The sequence below is a fragment of the Athene noctua genome, chromosome 11 (assembly GCF_965140245.1).
Source record: "Athene noctua chromosome 11, bAthNoc1.hap1.1, whole genome shotgun sequence".
NCBI classification, from domain to species: domain Eukaryota; kingdom Metazoa; phylum Chordata; class Aves; order Strigiformes; family Strigidae; genus Athene; species Athene noctua.
The window spans coordinates 16,022,085-16,038,977 of NC_134047.1; the positions used below are offsets into that span (position 1 = coordinate 16,022,085).

The 16,893-nt window shown below is 47.0% G+C and overlaps 1 protein-coding gene across 4 annotated transcripts in view; it reads right to left on the reverse strand.

The window, feature by feature from the left end:
* Positions 1-16,893, reverse strand: part of MBNL3 (muscleblind like splicing regulator 3) — an 84,394-nt gene that overhangs the window by 26,794 nt on the left and 40,707 nt on the right. For all 4 annotated transcript variants that reach the window (XR_012634348.1, XM_074915115.1, XM_074915114.1 and 1 more), the window contains exon 4: positions 7,339-7,503. Coding sequence is in view for 3 of the 4 variants with exons in the window: in XM_074915115.1 (XP_074771216.1) it covers positions 7,339-7,503 (165 nt within the window). In the remaining variant the exon portion in view is untranslated. The remainder of the gene's footprint in view (positions 1-7,338; positions 7,504-16,893) is intronic.

A 16,893-nucleotide genomic window follows, 5' to 3' on the forward strand; every position in this document is an offset into this window, starting at 1 on the left:
AGGGAGTTTGTGAGATTTTTAAAGCACCAGATCCAAGGTGTGTTTGGGAATGCAACCAATTCCACCTGATGAAAAATCCCCCCTGCCCACTCCAAAGACCAGAGCCTGCAAGACAGCCCTCTTGCTCTGCTAGCAGAGGCTTGTGCAGCCCCCATGGGAAGCAGCCTGAGACTTGCAACCATTTTTATTTTCCCTTCTGTCACCTGCTTCACTGTGAACTCACAGGTGTATGTGATGCCATCCTCAGTAGCTAAAACCTCTACTTGGCAATAAACATATGTGTGCTTACCAAATGGCCTGGGGCATTTTTCTGGCCACGCACATCATTCCCTCCTTGCTTTTATTTTGGTACATCTAGTCCTGTGGGCTTCTAAAAGAAACCACATGTGGACAGTGTTTCTCAACAGCATCTTCATCCCAGTACTTTCATACACTCAGAAACACTTTTCTTGTTGCAGTCTGGAAGAAACTAGCCCAGAATAACACCAGCCAAGCTGTCCTAACTTATCTTTAGCTTAATGATGCCTCCTTCCTAAGGTCAGAGTGACAGCAAGCAGCTCCTGAACTGACAGGAAAGAGAGGTCACAGCCAGCATATGTCCTGCTTTCTCCTCCTCAGTGAGGAGACAGCTTTCTGAATCAGCAGCACTGGGTGCTTTAAGTGTAGCAGAACCAAATAGCCTTCTCTCTGGGAGGGACTTCTGATTTTCCTTCTTTTGAGCCTGAGTCAAGCCCCGCTTCAGCTGATGGGAAACCTTAATCATTAAACCCAGAGATTCTCCAGTCCACGGCCCTTTAGTAAATCATTTTCTTCTCTCGTTCAGTTCTCTGTGGCTCCCAGACGTTTTACACCTTTTGCTGCTAGAAAAGCTCTTTAAGGATCTTCAAATGCTGTGACTCCCTGAACACTTTAGTAAGAAGGCAGCATCCATTAGACTGTTTTCTTTTGTGCCAGCACCAGTAATTACAGTGGTATCTGCTGAACTTCTGTCACCATTCGCACTGTAAATGCTATTTCAAGGAACTCCTCCAGCCTGGCCAGCCTGAACAGCATTATGCTGGGGCCTGACATGTTTGTCAGCACTTGTTTTATGTACCCATAGTAGCCCAAACCTTGCAGCACACCTTGCACAAATCTACCCCATGTTTTTCCAGCACCTAATACAGCAAGAGTCCTGGGTATCCTGACAGAGCAGGTGTGGCACAGACATTCTCCAAAATTTCAGAAGATCCTTTAAGGCAGGCTTTCCCTGCCTGGCCTCAAACACACAAAGAGCCAGCCCAAGGACCTAGCTGGTTTCTAAGATGGAGGGGAAATGTTCCTCCCAATGCTCAAGCAGAGGACGTCATGGCATTTGTGCAGACAGGGAGGAAGGCTCAGGACTTGCAATGCCTCACACTGAGTGAATTCACCAGAAACCGGTGGGAATGGATGTGAAACGTTCACTAAGAGATGATATACCAGCCTCTCCACCAAAACCACTATGAACTGGGAGGCAGGTCCTGCTCCCTGAAACACAGTCCCCATCTCCAAGACCATTCCTCAAAAGCAGCCCCTCTCCTCACTGCGACCAACTGGCAAGGACTAATGGATCCAAACTCAATCTGAAGCAAGTGGAGGAAAGAGGTCCATGAGGAACAATTGGTGAGTACAATCTACTCATGATCCTGGAGACCAGCAGAGGGGTACATGAAGGAGCAGGATGGGTTTTTATCACTGTTGCTGGTTGTTCACCCATTTCTATGCCCTGACATCTGTTGCTGCGTTCCCAAGGTTTAACAACCACTTCTGCCCACCTGAACCGTGCGCCTGGTGCCGCTGATGGAAAGCAACAGCTCTGCTCCACACCCTGCCCACGGGCAGGGGACTGACACTCGGCAGCCGTGCAGGCGTTTTCGGCAGATGCACAGCCAGAGAATGAGCAGACCTCACTCAACACATTAAATCTAGAAGAGCTGGGGTTTTAAGTCTGAAGTGCGCTAAGCGCACTGAAAACTGCTCCTTTGTAAGCTGGCATCAGGGAGCTCTGTATTTATTGTGGCTGATGAGGGGAAAAGATGGGCTGTGCTCATTGCCAGCCCTGACTGCCTGTCTTGGATTGGGAAATCCAGTCTGGCTCATGCATCAGCACCAGTAATAAAGATGCTGCCAGCCAAATCACTCCTCCCTTTACGTCTGTGCAGGTCCCCCGTGCCAGGCCTGTCCTGAGGGAATTCAAGTGAGTTTCTTCCTTGCAGCCAGAACCCAACTGTAATTTTTACTCCAAACAGCACTGCTCTCCTCAACATGCCTTCCATCCACCTCTCGTGATTGCACCCAGCCAGGAGACCTGACAGATCAATATTATGACTGTACACTGAAAAAAAATAAAAGTCTCAATTTAGCTGCTGGTGTGTTCCAGGGCAAAACAAAGGGATTGAAGGTATCACCACTTACCCCTGCTGTCCCCCTTAGAACTCTTGCAAATTCAGGAAATACAGGGGCAGGTTTCCTTGCAAAGTAACTTTTATTAACCATAGCATATGCAGACACTACCAAGTAACTCCTGAGCAGAGGGAAACAGGCTACAGTGAAGCAGCAAAGGGGTTCAGACTGGTAGCAGCTCACAAGACTGGTTTACTGAGTATTAAAATGCTTGTAAGAATAAAATAAAAAAAAAGGCAGCTGAAATGGCTGTTGTGAGAACACATCTCAGGGGGAAAGCTGCCAAGGACTTCAATAGCTCTGAGCTTCTCACAGACCCCGAGCATGGGAACTGCTGGGTTGAAGGTGTGAGCAGAGAGAAGGGACCATCCGAGGGAGGGGCACTTGTCACCACCAGTGGTGACAGAACCTGGAACAGCTGATTTTGTTAACGAAGTAGAAGTTGCATTCAATTTGCCTAGCAGAAATTGTGCTAAAGCTAGAGAAGAAACACAGAGTGGGTGTGAAGAGGAAGGCAGAGGAGCGGCTGGTGTTTTGTCGAACACAAGCGCTGTCTCAGCTGGGAAGTGTTGATTTTGAGTTACCTCAGACCCTAAAAAGGGAAAGCCTGAAAATGAGAGACCCAGTATAAATACAGAGGTGTTGATGGGCTGAAGGAGGGGAGATAGGTCACTGCTAAGCAGCTACACATAGAAGGCACACAAAAAACAGGCAGCTTTTATTAGTATGGTGACAGAAACATAGAAGATAAAGATCTTGTACTGACAAGGCTCAAGACCCTGATACCGAAAACATAATTGATGCTGTTTGGAAAAAGCAAAAACCTGTGTTCCCCTCCAGTGCAATTGCATGGGGCTGGCTGTAAAAATCACCCCTCCAACATGACGGCTGAGCATGCTGGAGTGAATCCAACCTGCCAAAGCATCAAGCTACCTACCACCACAGATGCTTGTTTCCCCCATCAGACCACAAAGGCACACTCCCAGCTCTAGGATCTCTCATTTGTGGGCTGTTGTAGTGTAAAAGTCAGGTGTTAACACCCCATAGCACTGTCTCTTGGCAGACATCAGCTCCTGGGTGGGCCAGGGTACATGTGTTTATTCATTCCTAGGGTGCCTTTGACTAGAGGCTGAGATAAAGATCAGGTTTTTTTCTGCATGGCACAAATGCATGCCTAAGACACCTGTTGTAATCTGCTCCAGCACTTGTTCCAAGCATCACTGGCCAAGCAAGTTGCTCACCCTATGCTTTAACTTCTCCATCAGCACCAAGGGGTGGCAGCAGGGTCCCACTGCCCCAGGAGGGAACACAGGGCTGGGTTAAAGTTTGGGTTGTCTTCAGGGTCATGGGTGACTCAGAGCTGTCAAGATAGTCCTGGCTACAAAGACCTTGACAGGAAGAAAAGATGAAGAGCTTGAAAACAAAGAAAGCTCAGAGAGGGGAAATAACTTCCCAGGGCAGCAGCAGAGGCAGCTGCAGGGCAGCAGTGTAGGCAGGTGTGTCAACACTGCTGTGCTCTATCCAACTGCCAACAGACACAGCTAACAGGGCAGCCCCATGCAAGCCACTGCCCTACTCCACCACGTCAATTCGGAGCTGGTGCTGAAGCACCCCTGTGGCCAGCTCCAAAGGCCTGTTCCACACTGCTGCAAAGACACAAAGCTGAATGAAAAGGGTGGGGATCAGGCCCAGGGTGCAGCACTTTTTGGGTGGTCTTTCTTTGGCACACACATGGCTCAAAATGACTGTATCTGAGAAACCAGACACAGCTTTGACCAAAATGACTCTCTGTATTGATGCCAGAGCCCAGTTCTATCCACCTCCAACCTGGCTTTTACACAATCCAACAGAGAGGCACAAAACCAGCCCAGAGAGCTTCCAGCACAGCTCAACCAAAGCCAGCAGTCAAGGTGAATCTGGACTTTTAAGTCAAAACTTTATTAAAGTCTTCCTACTTGGCACCTACATGGTCTCTCCAAGGTCTCTCCCAGACAAATACACCATGCTGAGCAAATAGTCTGCTCCATGTCCTTGCCTGACAAGTTTGAAAGTGCTGTACAAAGCGGTCTGTTTAAAACTGCATCATGGGCACCAAACATTCACGTGATTCTCAGCTTTGCATAAACGGTTAGCAGCAACATCAGAGATCAACCAGAGACATCAGAAAAATAAGCTCACACTAGCAACCATTAATTCACACCTAGTAGGCCTTCTGTGAGCAGCGTGCAGCAGGCAGCCCACCTGGGACATGGTTCTTCTCCAAGCAGCACCTTCATTAAACAGCCATCATCAGGGTCCTGGCTCTTGGTTCAACGAGAAGATTAACTCTTGCTGGATGTCAGTGGTGGTGCAAGAAGATCTGGCGGTGAACATTTAGATGGAAGCTCACAGACACATTCATGTGTCACCATTTCTGGAAGCATGGTGAAAAGCTGCTGTGTCAAGTGCTGGACTTTTTTTTTTTTTTTTTTTAGTTTTGTGGGGTGGTTTTGATTTTCTTTCGCCTTTTTTTTTTTCTATATGGTAGCTTTTCTGGTGAAAATGCACTTTAAAATGTCTAAGCATTCAGCTATTGTTTGGAGCTATTAAGCACGCTGTTCCAAATCTCGTCTCTGGCAAGCATCCCAATTAAGCAGGCATCCCGTTGATCAGCTTTCTGATCACATGGGATTTGTTCTGCTGCTGCATCTGATATAATACTTTCTGCTTTGAAGAATTTCATGTGTAGCCAGGAGGCGGCCCCACCCTTCTCATTGAGAGAGAAAAAAAATTCTCAAAGCCTACTTCCACTGGCAGCATCTTCAGGAAATCAAAGGCAGGTGAAAGAGCAATCTCTTGTTTGTCCTGAAATTGGTGTGGAGCAAGTCGGGCAGCAGGAATTAGACCAAGAGCTCGTTTACTCTGAGAAAAGTGTGGGAAAGCAGGAAGGGAGCAGTCACTGCAGAACAGTTTTTTATTTTTCTTCTTTGCCCATGTCTCTCTCATGGCACACTTTAGAAACCAGGGACCTTTCTCATCAGATAAGGTTACCCCTGAAATGAGAGCACTAATAAGACAAACCATCAGATTTAGTCTCAGAGGCAATTTAAAAGGCAGGACTGGAATTGCAGGAGGAGTGATCTAGACCTGCAAGACTGCAAAATGGGAAGATGGGAACTTTCCAAAGAGGAAATCCCAAAGATGTTTTGAATAGTCAGCCAAAGAGCGTCCACTGTGAATTCCCCACAGAGGAAAACCCCAAACAGGAAAAGTATGCTTTTGGTACAGGGCTAGAAAATCAGTGCTACCATCTTGTGGGAATTCAGGATTTCCTTCTCATGCTCATGTACTTTCGTGAAAAGTGAACTCCACAAAAAGAGGTGCAAAGATCACAGCAGATTAGAGTTTAAGGTGCAGAGCAACTAAAGAATCCTGTGGCCCATTTTTCCTTCTGCCTCACTTCTCCATCTTTGAGACAGGAAGAATAAACAGCACTTCCCTAGCTAACACGGCAGGGTGAAGATAAAGCTGCTAACACACACGCAGGATGACCAGAGTGAGGGTGCGCATAGAAGAGCCTTCACAAGACAGGAGGAACACACCAGACTGAGGAAATGTCTCAGCAGGGTGGCAGAGCACCATCATGGAGGGACACTGGCTAGCTTTCCCTCCCAAAACACAGAATCATTGCAAGCTCTTGCACCAAACAGCACAGCAGCATCCAGCAAGGAAGAAACCTCCAGCAAGGAAGAAACCTCCACCAGTCTCTTGCGAGGATAAACCAGAGACACTCCAGCTTGTCAAAGCTGGGGTGACAGCTGCTGAGTCTGAAGCCTCATTTGGGCAGAGAAGCCAGTGACTGTAGGTGGGACAGCAAGAGGCCAAATGCAGGTTTTTTCACAGACTTGCACATCTTCAGGCTGGAAGTCTGTTCTAGGGATCCAGCCAGACCTTCTGTGTGGCACAACACAGGGAACCTCACCCAACAACTGCACATCAAGTGCACATCACCCCAGGAAAGACATTTAGCCCCGACTTTAAATGGAGAATTCTTAATTAGGCGCTCGGTTAAAAATGTGTAGCTTATTTATGTCAGCACCAAAGAGTTGCTTCGAGACCCTGACGTTTCTTAAAATATACATAGCGGCAGACTCAAACTCAGCTGACAAATATCACCCCATCCCAGATACACCAGCCAGCAGACACAAGCTATCCTCTTCCTGGCATAACAGGGTTCTTCAGCTTGAAAACCTGTTTTAACTGATAGGCTACAGCAGTGACAGGCAGTGAAGGCTTCTCTGAACTACATGCTCTGCAAACACCCATCTCCCACAAGCTTCCTTCCCTACCTGAAAAGAAGCAAAACTTTCCTGCTGTCAGAACAAAACAGCATTACTGTGAAAAACAAGTGACAGAACTGTGACATCAGCACAACTCTCTGCTGGGACAACTGCAGCAAAATGGGTCACACCCCCAGACAAGACAAAAATGTATTAAAGTCTGGATAGAATTCATCTTCCCCAGTTTTAGCCCATCAGTAAAATGCATTGAGTCCAAGGGAGTCAATTAGCCTCTTGCCACAACATGGAAGAACTCCAGAATCCTCACCCCAGTGTAAAACAGCTATCCAAAATAAGATCCATTGGAATTGAGGACTTTTGGGATGTACATGAATTAACTGGTCATATATCCACCTGGTGGTAAGACCCTTCCACTTGATGCCCTGAATCTCACAGCTCCTCAATGATCAGAGGAAAGGGGAGCCAGAGCTTGCAAGAGGATGCAGAGGTAACACCAGACATCCCTCTGGAAGATGCTGCCCAACTCCGCGCAGCATGAACAACCACCTGAGCAAAAGCACAGGGCTGGGGCCTCCATGAGCAAACAGGAAAGAAACACGGAGCAGCGTGAACACGATTCAATGCTGTAACTTACAATTGGCTGTAGCTGCGCGCCTGGTAGCATGAACTGCATTTGCTGAGCAAACATGGCTGCGGCTGTCTTCTGCTGGATCAGGTTGTTGCGTCCATTTATTTCAAGTTGTGTTTTTAAGTGCGGGGGAGGGTGGAGATATTTGCAGTTCTCTCGGGTACACCGGCCCTAAAAAACACAATGAAACAGCATTTCAGTGAATATAACACTCGGGGCAGTCAGAAAAATTTAATTAAGGCTTGTTTGGGTTACTGTAACACCACAATCACCTAGGCAGAGGCAGTTTGGTAGCTGCTGTGCCTCTTTTGTGATTTTTCTATAGAAGTGCAATACTGAGGTGAAGAGAAGAGCAACATGACTTCTCCTGCTGTAAACCCTAACTGAATACTATCAAGCTAAACCCAAAAGTTAGGCTTCCTGATGTTAAAATGATTGCTGTAAAAAAACCAAAACGAAACAACCACACTAACACAAAGTATTTTCAGAAGTTAGTGGCAACAGCTCCAGAAACAACAACAAAAATTCCCCACTTGTGTGGGTTGTTTTTCCCCTCCCTCCCAACACGAGTCCACTCAACTGGCCCTGACAACCAGACAATGAGAAACAAAATAATCTCCACCACTTCCCCAACTGTGCTGGGTAAAACACTAAGGTGACAGCTCTGTAAAGCAACACCCCTGATCTTCAACATGCATGTACTGAGATGCTGAGAACTGGTAGTCACAGGAGGAAGAATTGAAACACTCTCCTCTTCGTGCTTTCCTCGGTTAAAATCCACAGTATGTTGCATCACTACTCCCCCCCCTCAATTAAACATAAGCACGAGGGAAGCCAGTGGCTCCTAAAAAGCAAAGGATCACTAATGTTACAGATCACCTGAGATCAACAAAGATCATAATTTAAAAAAAAAAATCTCTAAATTGTGCCTTGCTTCAGTAGCATTTGCACGTAGATATAGGAAGATAAATACCAGTAGTCAACTGAACACAGAAAACCAGTAACAAATTTTGTCATGAAGATAAAATAATTATTGAAAAATAGGGTTCCCCCCCCCCTTTCTCTGTGTATTCCCTCAGACGCAGAGGCATAGAGAATACAAGAAACATTTTATGCAACTTTATGCATAAATTTTAGAAATAACTCATGGTGAGTTTTTTCAAGGAAGTAATTCTTCTGTAGCTATTCAGAGCCTAATAAAACAAGGCCAGGCCTGGGGACCACAGAGCTGCTGCATGACATAACTAATAATTGTTCGTGCAGACAGCAAAGGAGTGGGACCATCCATTACCCAGCCTGTCCCTGGCACTCTTGTCAAGGGCTGGACACCGAGTTCTCAGTCTCAATATAATTTTGTTTCCAAAAAAGGGGCACATCAGTTGACTCCACATACCTGCTCCTGTCAGCAGGATCACAGGCAGCAGAGCCATAACCCCATAACCAGGTCCACATGGGTACACCCATTACACACCAGTGCACCCAGGGCACGGGGACTGGTGGAAACCCCCTGGGATGGGCCCCAGCCTGAATCCAGGATGCTTCCCTGGGGATTTTTAAGACCTGTCTCTGCCTGCACGAATGTATGGGTGGAATTGCTCGACAGTCTGGGTACCACTGCACAAAGTCAACACAGTGACCCACTGCAGGGTCAGCTTTTGAACCCCCAGTCAAGCTCCTTGGCATGCTGAGAGAGGGGCAGGACACCGGAGAGCAGCCAAAGATCTGCAAGCTTTGTGTGCACTCTCCTCTGCCCCCTTTCCTGGTGGAGATAATGGCTTCACTGGGGAAAGGGCTGCAGAGCCCATTTGCAGCGTGAAAGGGGCTGGATGATGGAGTGACAAGAGAAACAGACTTCCCTCATCTCCTCCAAGGAGATCAGAGAGTTAAATGAAACTCCTGGCTTCCTGTTGTTACTTAGAGACAAATAATTCAATGCAGGAAGTGATGGGCTAAACCTGATGGGACAAGAAAAAACACTCCCCAACTTCAGCAGCCTGCTCTTGCTGAGTCAAACACTCTGCCCTGCTCCTAGAAGAACCCTGTGGCTCCCAACAACCCAACTCAAAAATAAAGTGGCTTTTTTATGCTATTGTTTTGGCTTCTCAGCAACCCAACGATTCCAGATCCCCAGCAGCCAGTTAATTGCTCAAGGTCTCCAAGAACATGAATCTTCATCACCGCTTTCTTGTATCTGTGTAAAGTGCAGGTAAAATGGCACCACGCAGCTGGCTGGTGCTCAGACAACCCAGCACTACTATAAGGTAAATACCTGCATTAATCTGGAAGGAGGAGGACACTCATCAGCACTAGGTAGGTTTGGGTCATCTTTCTCATGGCATCTTTCCAGCTGCATGGAACCAGGTCTCTCCACACCACTTTCCATCACTTAGGATCAAACAACAGCCCAGAATTCAGGCTCAAAGCATATTTGCTATGTCCCATCTCCACAGCTTCTGCATGACTGTTCAGGTTGCTGCAGCCTAGGAGCAGACCCCGCAGAGCAGCGTGTTGTTGATGGCCAGGCAGCTGCTCTATTCTAAGCTCCAGCCTCCAAGAGCTTACACATCTGCCTTAGAAATTCCTCTTGGTTGAAACTTGGTACAAGCAGTTTGGGCTGGAAAAACACTAATTTCTACCAAATTTGGAATAAATCTGTGTAGATGTTCTACACTGCAGGAATAGAGAAGATGAAAAAGCTACTATTTTTTGTAAACAATACTTACAGGGCCTTCTTCAACTTGAAAAAGACTTTGCTATTCCAACTGAAATTTTGCATGTCATTGATACCAGTCACCCCAGCTTGGTGTGAAGCTTTGTTCTACTTTTTTCTCAAAACAGGGTTTGTTTAATTCCAACAGGGGGTTCTACAAACAAAAAGTTTTTATTACCAACAAAAAACCCCACCATACAGCACAAAGCCTTGATCCTGCAGAGCTGTGAGCAGAAACCAGTGCCCACACAGAGTGCTACTGGTTTCAATGAGGATGTGTATTTGCAAGGAACTGAGAGCTGTGCTGATGCTGCTGCAGAGTGAAGGCTGTGACGTGCAGCACAGTTGTCAGGCCTTCTAGAGCTCTAGGAAGACTAAATTAATTGCCACTGCACTCGGATTCAAAACCACACCTTCAGTCTAGCTCCTCCTCGCCATCATTTTGATCCTCAGCATCACCAACAACTGCGTTTCACCAAGACTTCTTAGATGCCACAGCTGAGTCAGGTTGCACTCTCCAGCATCACAGTAGGTTCTACATCTCTCAGACAATGAATTTTAGGAACTGATGATGTGACAGAGTGACACAAAATGTTCCCAGTTTAGACATCCAGCTATGAAACAACTTTCAAGATGTCTCGCTCTAAAGTGATGGGCACCTGTAGCATCCTCTGAACTCCAGCACCAGTAAGCATGATCCCTTCTTCTATACTTCTATCACAACATCCACAGTTCTCAGTACTTCTCAGGTACATACACTCTTCAAGACTAATTTCCGCTCTACGAAAGCTGCCAGAAGGACAAAGGAACTGCCATTACTCACTTCTCAGTACCAGCTGCAACACAGCAGGGAAAACAACAGGGAACTGGTAGCAAATCTGCTGTGTGGATACTGGGCTGGGGACAAATAAGGACAACTCCATTTTATACCTACGTGGCCTAGGCACACAATATGAGAGAAGACAACAGAAGTTAGGCCCCTAAGTTTCAGATGAGCATCTTTATAAAAGGTGCAGTTTTGTTGCAGTGACTAGCTGTAGCTCAGCACAGGGCACAGGACAGTGACAGTCCCCTGCACAAAGACCAGCTGAGACACTATCCAAGCGGAGCGATGCACCAAAAAGCACCATCCTACTACCTCCAGTGGGTCGCTGCGTGTGTCGGGAAGGGGCACGGAGCTCAGACTGACCTGTGTCAGCAAGCAGCGTGCTGAGCCTGCTGGGATCAGCACAGCCATCCTGTTGTAACTGCTGTTAATTTAGCACGAGTATTGACTCCAGGGAAGGCGCGTTCCCACCCTGCCCCGGGTGGCACATGAGCCTGTAGCCAGGGAATCACCACCCAGCAACAGACTCTGCTGCTGGCCTTAGTAACATGCTAAATATAGCTGTATCTTCTGGCTCCTCGCAAAATGGAAGGAGTCTGAAGGACCATATTCATCAGCTTCTTTGCCAACTACAGCCAGAAGGGAAAAGCATATGGACTGCACTTCCCAAGGCTAGAAAAATGGATATTAAAAATAAATCATTAAAAGATTTTATAAGAGTATGTTCTCCCCCTTTCTTCTCACACACTCCCCCACCCTTACAGTAGGCTGCTGGCATGTGATTGACTCTGTGTTGCCAACTTAAGTCATGCTGTGATGGTGCATACTGTAAATGGCTGGCATCTGACACTAGCTAACATGACACCAGCTTGCAGTGCAACAAAGCCAGCTGTTTCAAGTGCAGCACTGACGGCAGCAGACTTAAATCCAGCAGAAAAATCTGCATTACACCTGGCTGTTTGGAGTCTGCTGGGCTGCACCTTGTCATCTGCATCCTACCTCAGCGGGATGCAAATAAAAGCACACTGGGTACTGCACCAGGCTGGACGAACCTGCCCGAAGCATGCTGCCCAAATTCTCTTCTCCTGGCTGCTGGAGTGAGCCGAATTGTGTTGCAGAAACAAGACTTCCAGCACAAACCCAAGGCTCTCTCACATTTGCACCAGTAATGCAGTTTGTTACGGTCTCTTTAATCCTGGACACCAGCAAGGGGTTCCACAGCAGACACATGTTTCTGGTTTTAATGATTGCACTGTATGTCCCGTCAATCACCAGCAGCTCTCATGTGAAAATCTTCAAGCTAATGTTGCTTTTCACACACTGGAGGCTGCAGTAGGCTTATGCCCTGACTGTGCTGTCTTTTACACAGACACTGATGACATGTGCAATGACTGACAGCAAAAAGAATGAAAAGAGACCAGACAGGAAAGGATTTCCATGTTTTGCACAAAACCAGGCACCAAAACACAGCTTGTCTACATAACTTTTCCCTGCATGAAGCAGCAGATTTCCACCCCCCCAAGAGGAACTCAGTGGGGAGGCACATTCAGAGACTCGCTGGCCCTGCTTACTCAGTGCCTGTCGCTCCAACACTGAGGCACAAAACGCTCTCTGCTTTACATCCCACTCAGCACATGCACACAGAGCCCTTCTCCTGGCCGGGGATCCTCGCTCCTGCCAGAGCCTTCCATGGCTTTCACATATGCAATACAACCTCAGCCAACACAGTGTCTGCCCCCGCATCTGGAGGGCAGGCAGAGATCAGGCCGCAGAACTGCCCACAAAGCATGAATTGTCATGCAACAGTGGGAGGCAGAAAGCGGGGAGCTCTGGGCTTCATCCCCGTGTCCATGCAGCACAGCTAAGAACATGCACTGAGCAACACAAGTTGCTCCAGGTCTACCTCTACTGCCATCTGCTAACTGAGAAAAAAAGATACCGGGAGGCAGACTTGGTAGCTGGTAATGCTCAAGCTCCCAGTCCTTCATCCATCCTACAGGGCCTTGCAGCTACAAAGTTACCCTATCGGGAAAGCAAACGACCAGGGTGTTGGGAACACTGTCCATGCACCACCCCAACTCAAGTGCTTCATGCTTGCTACCATTTATCCCTAAGCAATTTGTTCCAGGGCTGAGCAACTGGCATGCTGGCTAGATTGTGTGGCTCATCCCTCCGTCTCCAATGTTGCATCACACTCCTCTTTCCTCACAGGTAGAGAGCTGTGCAGTAGGGAGGAAGGGAGATGGCCGTCCATCTCACTGCTGGAGCAAACACCACCTGCTCAGCAAACATCATCAAATAGCATGGAAATAACATGTTTTCAACTGGAAAACAAAGGAGGCTGGAGCCTGATCATTAGCAAGTGTTACCTCTCACAGATAGGTGTTCATGCCGCCAAGCTGTCACTCGCTGCAGTTCAAAGCCTAGCTCTGTACATACCTTATCTGCAATTCCTTTCTACAGGCTAATGAAATGTTAAAAGTTACGCTGCCAACTGAGTCAGTGAGAAGTACAACCTTGCAACCTCCCTTGAACATTGACCCTGGCACAGTACATCAGATAACTTGTGCTTAATAGCAATGCTTTTCTCCTCGCAGTGTTGGAGCAGCTCACTTTTACAGAGAGGTTTTAAAGTGTAATTACGTACAAAGCTCTCCTCAAATGTAGGTGGGCTAACAACCTTCCATGAGAACACAAGGATCCTAAAAAGCAGGTCTAAAAGGATGTAGAAAAGTGACACATCACCCCTAGGCCTGCACAGATCAACTTCACCTATTTTCTTTGTACCTATTATTTGTGTATTTCCCAGATAAAGGACTCTAACTCATCACCCTCCCCACAGCTGTAAGGCTCTTCCTGATTCTCAGCTGCAGTTTTGCTCCCCCTGCAACCAAAGCCTAAAACTTGTCTTACCCCAGAGGGCCAGAACAGGGATAACTCCCTTCCTCTTTGAGGAAGGGCCCATACTTAAAGGCTGCAGTCACACCTATTCCCCTTCCTCAAACCTCTCTGCTCCAAACTACACAAACCATTCTTTCAGCTTCGTGTGCATGGTCTCCAAGCCCTTCATGGGGTGCTCCCCTGGTCAGCCTGCAGCCCTGCTGACATGTGCACGCACAGGGCACCGTGCTCAAGGCTAACCCCTTATCAGTGCTGTGCAGATACAAAGATTTTTTTCACATGTCCTGCAGCTGATACTGCTGCTTATACATCCCTGAATGGCATCTTTCCTTCTAATAGCATAACATTTTTGACTCGCTCTCAGTAAGCCTTTTCCAGAACTACTGCCTACCCAGCTATGCTGCATCCTGTATCATGCAGCTGATTTGCTTAAATGCAATATTTTTGTACTGCTTTTATTGAACTCATACCCCTTTTTATGAACTATTTTTCCAACCTTTCAAGACTCCATATCTGGTTCTCTAAAGTGTCTGCAGTTCCTCCCAGCTCAGAGCACCCTACCAATTTAACAAGCATACTCTCTCTATTCCATCATTCAAGTCATCAGAACAAACCAAACCTGAACAGTTTTACCAAGCACATCCTTCCAGACTGCCACTGAACTCTGTTTTCCAAGCTGCTGTGGGTTGTCACATAAAAGTTTTTCCTATGCTTTGTTCCCCGTCTTGTTTGGAAACTGATTTGTACCACGTCAAAGACTCCCAAATCTAATGCCAGCACTCCATCTCTCTGAAGTAACCCATCTCAAAGGCTTTCCAGTTATACTGCTTTTTCTGCTCTTCTCTGGACACCTGTAGGGATGCCGAAGAGTTAGTGCTCTGCATCCCTCCTGTGCCAGCACTCTCACTTGCCATCAAACATGTATCTGTACACAATGTTGTGTACAAAGAAGCTGGTGGTCTGAAGTTACTTGTAACAGCAATAAAAAAAACCCCAAACCAACGAAAGCTAGTTGCTGACATTTTTCAAATGCAGGTGTAACACCCATTTACAGAGAGCCCGAAGACTGCAGTTATGGTGCTGATCCTGCTGTGAACTGATCATACCTGAAAACAAAAAGCAAAACGTATCTTCTAGTTAGCATTACCAGATGGCAATCAGCCTCCAAAGGAAGAGAAGCAATGTAGACTTCCTATCATACAGGAGTTTCAATTTCAATATATGTGGATAAAAATGCTAGAGTTAAGGTTAATCTGGTAGCTTCCAGGTATGGGTGATATAGAACCTGTAAAATGCATGTTCTAGCTAGGAAGGAGTGCTGTTCGTGAATACATAATTTGCTGGAAATAAGATTCAAACATCCCATAAAATGCACAAACTTCAGTTTTGCAACATCTCTAGGATGAGCTTTGCCAAATTTCATTGAACTTCCCACCTCTGGGTCCAAAGAGCCACCTTCCTGAGCCTATGCAGGCAGATGAGAAGAAAATACTAAAAACACCCCAGGTGTTATTTTGGCCCAACTCAGCTCCCCTGCAGTTACTCAAGAAACCTATTCGTATTTTATACGATGCTCTGAGCTGTGGCAGCAGTGTGTCAGCTCTGACTCGGGGCTGCTCAGGCAAACAGGGACATGTCTTTTGTCAGGGTACAACGAGTCAGACCTGCCTTTCCACAGAGCTTCAGTGGAAAAAAATGAATATCTATCGCAAGCTCCCAGGGCTACCAACACTCCCAGCGTTCTCAAGGTAGCCTCAGCTTGCCGCTGAAACAGTGACTGAATTTCATGGCTTCAATGAATGTCAGGTCAAGCCCTTTCTGAGCAAGCCTAGATTTGATTTTGACTGAAATGAGCGAACCTTGATGTTTTGCATGATTTCAAATGAAAGTAGGTGACATTCGGCAGCTACAACAAGAGTTTTGGGGCCTTTTGAACTGAGAGCTCAAAGCAAAGCTCAGTGGCACATGCAAGTGCAAGGCAGCTAGAAAGCCCGTGGAGCAACCCAAGCAGATGCGCTGTGTTGATGCCGCTGAAGTGAGGCTGGTGCATTTTTGCACAGTCCCAGTCTGCTCAGTTCTCTGCTCCCTGAAGCTGTGGGGCAGACCCCTTGGAACGACAACCAGTAGGTAAACAAGTAACTGTCGGAATTTGGGCTTTTTGCATGGACTTTAAAAAAAGCAGGTCAGACAAATACAGCCACTTCACTCCAGGTAGGATCTAACTCACTTCATGTCCTGTGAGTTAGAAAAAGGCAGAAGGGATGGGAAGCAGAGACAAAAATTCCTGGCTTTAGGACACTGGTGCTGCTCTTCAGCCTCCCCATGTCACCCGTGTGACTGCTCTGCTGGGATATTTTTGCTTTGCAGGGAGATGGAAGGAAGGACAGAAGGAAGAAAAACGTCAGTATCGTTTTTGCAAATGTATTCAAGTCCAGACAAAAGCTGCCAACAGCCAGCTGAGGGGACTGCTGAACAAACACTGCTGGAGACCTGAACACCTCCATCTCTTTGTCATTCCGGCCTTTGTCTGTGAAAGCCAGCCTCTATATCACAGACATAAACCAGGGCTGAAGAGGCTGTGCCCCTGTGTGCCACTGGCACAGGGGAATACACTGTGCTAAAGCCCTCTCCACCACCACAGGACTGGAAAGCAAGCTGCCCCTTGCCACCAGACACACACCTGCTGTGGCATGCGGCCAAGCTGACAGGGCTTTGGTCATCTACCTATTGTACAACTGGTCAGGTTGCCATCAATAGGCACGTGAGAAACAGCAGCACTCTGCTCAAGTAGGGGACATGCTTCCCATTGTGTGGCACAAACAGTTTAGCAGCCAAACAATTTCACCAGTATACTAAAAAAGAAAAGAAGTATACTGAGCACATAACATTGCTTCACTTGCACCAGGGTAAGAGACAGTCACCAGATGCAAATGCTGGGAACAAACAGATGCACAGCGTGGACAAATCCTCCTGCAGGTGCCAGTCCTTTCAAATAGTGTGTATAAAACTGCAGAGCACTTGGACAGGGCGTTTCTTAATATCAGATGCACTCTGCTAGGATTCAAACATGCTTATCTAGGACTCTTAGAAAGTCTGCAGCCTCAAAACGTTTGTCAAGCTTGTT